This window comes from Cygnus atratus, chromosome 25 (assembly GCF_013377495.2).
Source record: "Cygnus atratus isolate AKBS03 ecotype Queensland, Australia chromosome 25, CAtr_DNAZoo_HiC_assembly, whole genome shotgun sequence".
Lineage (NCBI taxonomy): Eukaryota > Metazoa > Chordata > Aves > Anseriformes > Anatidae > Cygnus > Cygnus atratus.
Genome location: NC_066386.1, coordinates 1,689,714 through 1,694,660, shown reverse-complemented (window position 1 = coordinate 1,694,660; position 4,947 = coordinate 1,689,714). Strand labels below are relative to the sequence as shown.

The window sequence follows — 4,947 nt, the reverse complement described above, 5'->3', positions numbered from 1 at the left end:
TAAATAGGCAGCTGTGGGGACAGAGGGATGGCAGCCTGATCCCGCGGCGATCTGTGCAGCTTGCCTTGGGCTCTGGGCTGGATCCTCGCTGCTCTCAGGATGAGCTGTGCCGTCAGGCAGGTCGTCACTGCCTGCTCTCAAGGCAGGAGCAGCGCCGGCAGCTTGGCGGCTGGGGCTGGCAGAAAGGTCTCCTCCGCCTCCTCGGGCAGACACGCTGCCTGTGACTTCGCGGGTGCAGCTGGCAACTTCTCGGGCGGCAGCTCGAGCGAGGGATTACTTGGGAAGCCGCTGAGCGCTGGCAGCGCGGCCGGTGGGAGCTTCGGAGCCGCGCCGAGGGCTTGTTCCACCATCGGATTCGGCGGCGGGGGCATGTGCGCTCGTGGCGTCGCTGGGGGCTTCGCCAGGGCTGGCGCTGGCTGCGGAGAGGGGATCCTGTTCGCTAACAATGAAAAGGCTACCATGCAGAACCTCAACGACCGCCTGGCCTCCTACCTGGACAAGGTGCGGCTCCTGGAGGGAGAAAACGCGGATCTCGAGTGCAAGATCAGGGAGTGGTACGCCAAAGTAGGGCCCAGCTGTGAGCCACGCGACTACAGCTGTTTTCATAAGGAAATTGAAGATCTTCAAAACCAGGTAAATCAATGCTTTTCAAGAAAATACTTTTCTGGGGCTTCGCTTTCGCATGCAGATGTCCAATGTGAAGTGGCAGAGGCAGTATTTGTCTCTGGAGGTGCACATGGAGCGACAAGTTATATGCAATGTGACAGCTTGAGCGAGGAGCACACTGCATTTACAGTGAACTGAGGTTTCTGCAGCTGCTCCACCAAGCTGGCACGCAGATTTTCCCAGTGAAATGCCATTTAACTGATTTATAACCCCAATATATGAATTGATTATAAAAGGACTGGGTTGCAGTACCCCGGCAGATGTTTCCTCCTGGTCCTTCTCGAGCCAGCAGGACCTGCCAGCCCAAATCTCTCTCCTCTGGCTTCCTTTGCAGATCCTGTGTGCAGCTATGGAGACCAACAAAATCCTTCTGAACATTGACAACAACAGGATGACCGCCGACGACTTCAGAGTGAAGTGAGTACAGCCCCGTGCTAGACTGAGCGGTTCACACTGCCTGTGGACGGGCAGGTGAGCGACGGTGACGCGGAGACCCTAACGCAGTGCTGGGGGCACACAATTGCTTGTCGTGCTGCCGTATTAAACACAGGTCTCTGTGAAAGGCATGGATATCATTGACAACGCTCATAGCATAGCATGCCAGAAGCGAGAGAAGAGCTTGCTCCTCATTTTTTTCCCCATGAACCCAACTCAGGGACTTGCCATGCTGTGCTGACACGCTGGCTTTCCTCTGTTGCCTGTGGTTAAGGTACGAGACCGAATGCGGCCTCCGGCAAAACGTGGACACAGACATCTGCAACTTACGGCCCGTCCTGGACCAGCTGGCCAGCTGCAAGACTGACCTGCAGCTGCAGTGCGAGGCATTGACCGAGGAGATGTGCTGTCTCAAGACAAACCACGAGGAGGTCAGATCCCTCCCCGCTCGTCCAGAAACACACAGAAAGAAGCCACGGCCCCGCTGAGTGTGGATGTTGCTGACATGGTGCCGCGCATCTCCCATGCAGGAAATGAACTGCCTGAGGAAACAGGCGACGGGCGATGTGAGCGTGGAGGTCAACACCTGCCCCGGCCCAGACCTGAGGAAGATCCTGGAGGACCTGAGGTGTCAGTACGAAACGCTGATGGAGCGCAACCGCAAAGAGACCGAGCAGTGGTATGCCTGCAAGGTACTGTACACGTGCTCAGCTCTACCCTACTCTGCCTATCGGGGGGAAAAACGAGAGATTAAGTCACCTCCGCTTAGTGGGGATGTCTGGGTAGCAGCAATCCTGCCAGGGATGTGCTCTGCAATTAATTATACTGCCAATTACAGTGCAGTATAATACAGGAGGCACTGCGTGGTGGTACAGGGTCACAGCTGAGGAAGGGGGAGGCTTCAGATTCAGAAATACTTGGGTTGCTGCAGCGCGAGCAGAAGCAGCGTGGTTGAAGCCCTCCGGCTCGCTGAGATGCTGTGGCGAGGTGAGGGAAGGAGCGCCCTGTGCTGACTTTGCAGGTGGAGGAGGTGAACCTGGAGGTCATCACAAGCAGCCAGGAGATAGAGTCAAGCAACAAACAGGTCACTGAGCTGAGACGCCAGCTGCAGGCCTTGGAGATCAATGTGCAAGCCCAGCTCACCATGGTAAGCGATGCCACCACGATTTGCATCTCAGACTCCCCAGCTCCTCTGGAAAGCTGCACGACCAGAGTTGTCCAGCTGGGACACTCTGACCCAGCTTTTCGGTGGGACCTCTCCCATAGTGTCACGGCACCCTGTGACCAAGTGGGCTAAGCTTGCAGCGTACCTGGGTTCCTTTTTCTGTTTCCATTCTCAGAAAGAAAATCTGGAGTCCTCTTTGGCAGAAACTGAATGTCGCTACAACAAATACCTTGCTGAGCTCCAGAGCCAGATCTCCTGCGTGGAGCAGCGGCTGGCCGAAATACGGGCAGAGATGGAGTGCCAGAACCAGGAGTACAAGACCCTGCTGGACGTCAAGTGCCGCCTGGAGCAGGAGATCCAGACCTACCACTGCCTGCTGGAGGGCGGGCAGCACGACATCATGTACGCAGACTGCAGACAAACCGGGGCGCAGTAAATTCTCCAGGCTTTGACTAGGGGATATAGGAAAGCTTGAGATACAAGTGGTAAAAACAACGCTGCGGTGAGCAACCAGCAGTGACCTGTTACCAGACAGGGCTGGGAAGCAAATCACGAGGCACCTGAGGATTTGGCTCTGCTAAATGTCCTGGGTGCGAGCCAAAGATCACTCTCTCCTCCTGGGGCAGTGCAGGTAGCTGGAGAGCCCACCAAGCCCACCGCCGCCACCCGGCATGGCGTGGAATCTCGCCGCCTTCCAGGGTGGTTTTCAGCTTGAGCTGGGCAAGGGCTTTTGTGAAAACTGCCATTTAACCGGGCTTTATTGGCTTTGCCACTGCTTGACAGGATTAGGGACTGGCAGTTAAACTAACTGAAACAATAAATTATCTAAACATTTTCAGTTTTGCACAACAATTTTAATTACAGTTTTGGGGAATTTAATTTGTATGCAAAGCAGTTGGCTCTTCCCTGCTTCCCATTGACGGAGATTTTGAAAGAGAGAGGCATGCTGTTAACATCATAAAGAGCAGCAGACACTCATAACCGGCCCGAGCACCCACCTGCTCCATTGGTTTGGAAAAAGGTATTTTAATGGTAGTGCCCCGAAGCGGGCTCTCCTGGGCCCTCCAGTCCTAAATTAGTTACATGAAAAATCAGCTCTTGTTCCAAAATGCCAGTTGCAGTGGATGAAATGAACTGTTAGAGCTCGTCGCAGAGCCTCAGGCAGTCCCAAGTGTCAGGACAGACAGGCGGGATGGAAGGTGTGCAAAATGTTGCTCCTTATGACCCTCGTGGCTTGAAGGGGAAACGGGACCTCAGCTGTGCCTCTGCCCCCTACGAGGCCACCAGAGGCTGAAGGGACACAGGGACAACTGCCCGGCACGGGGCAGTTCTCCAGGGTGCGACTGATGGGGGCTTTTCTTACCAGAGCTGTCTCCCTTCCACAGAGGGCAAGCGGGAAGAGGAGTCCCTGGAGTCCCACCGGCTGCAAGAAGTGGGGGGCTTAAAGCCAGCCTGTGCCAGCCGTGCCTGTCCTAAGGCCGTGCGCTCTGGGGAGAGAGGTGAGGTGTCCTCCAGGAGCCTGTAAGGGTGGCCACGAGCTGCTGCTTTAGCCCAGCCATTTTCTCAGGGAAGAGGAGGACGAGAGATGTCCAGGTTTTTCTGGGCGGTGAGGAGCTGCAGAGGGTTTCTTTTTCCTGGAGAAAGACAGCACAGGTCAGACAGCAGGATCGTGGGTGTGACCACTGGTGGCAGAGCTTGGGGATTAATTAGGTACAGCAGAAAGCAGCGGGAAGGGATGCACCCAGGGGACATTTATAAATTATGCAAAGAAAACAGTTTTGTCACTGGGGAGTTACCAGGAGTAAATACATTTCAATAAGAGCATCCGCGCAACATGAAAATGAAGAACTGGCTGGGGGAGGCAAAGTCAGTCATCAGCCTTTCAGCAAGGACATAAGATCAAGCAAGCTAGGGAGAAGAGGTAAAAGAAATGTCAGGACAAGAGGAAGGGGGAATGTAAAAAAAAGGACAAAGGGGTACATGGAGGAAACCTCGGAAAAAGCAGTGCTTCCTCCTCTCTCTTGGCAGGTCACTGCAGACAAGAGAGCTTCCCTGCCAGTCCCACCACACGCCCCTCTGAGGAGGTCTCTCGAAGAACAAATCCTTTGGAAAAAGCAACGCAAAAACCACCTGGCAGTTCTCAGTTCTGCGCATGGCACCAGCTGGAAGGGACCCTGCAGAATGCTGCCGTCCTGCCGCCCCTCTGCCTGCTGCTTCCTCCTGCGATGCTGCTTGGAGCCCACCATGGACCTCCACCCGTGGGCTAATCTGTCTTGTGGTCGGTCATCTAACAACTACCAAAGCTTGTCTCTAATAAAACTCTGCTACTACTGATACAGCCTTGAACCCGCAAAACAATTCTACAAGTAATTTATAATACAAGTATTTAAAAAAACTTGTTACTCAGACACTTATATTTATCATATACCCTTGGCTAGAAATCCACCTCAGATCAGGGCTTCTCTGAATGTTTGATCTACTTCCACGAAGCAGTTATTATAAGGGAAAAAGGAAAAAACACTCAGTGTTCCCATCCGCCACGCTGCTCCTGCTGAATTCAGCAGCTGCGGGACGGTGGTGGAGGAAAGGGAGCAGCTGGTACTGTGCAAAGGGCCGTTGGCCTCCAGAGGAGGAAGCGTGTAAGCTAAGACATGAAGTCGAAGGTGATAAGGAAAGAAATA

At 54.0% G+C, this 4,947-nt stretch overlaps 1 protein-coding gene across 1 annotated transcript; it reads left to right on the top strand.

Moving 5' to 3' along the window:
- Window positions 1–264: 264 nt before the first annotated feature.
- LOC118260879 (keratin, type I cytoskeletal 42-like) lies at window positions 265–4,417 on the top strand. The gene is made up of 8 exons (XM_035571425.1): window positions 265–277; window positions 437–633; window positions 1,001–1,083; window positions 1,376–1,532; window positions 1,632–1,793; window positions 2,123–2,248; window positions 2,442–2,668; window positions 4,295–4,417. The coding sequence occupies exons 2-8, from the start codon at window positions 460–462 to the stop codon at window positions 4,344–4,346; spliced, it is 981 nt and encodes a 326-aa protein (XP_035427318.1). The 5' UTR covers window positions 265–277; window positions 437–459; the 3' UTR covers window positions 4,347–4,417.
- Window positions 4,418–4,947: the final 530 nt, after the last annotated feature.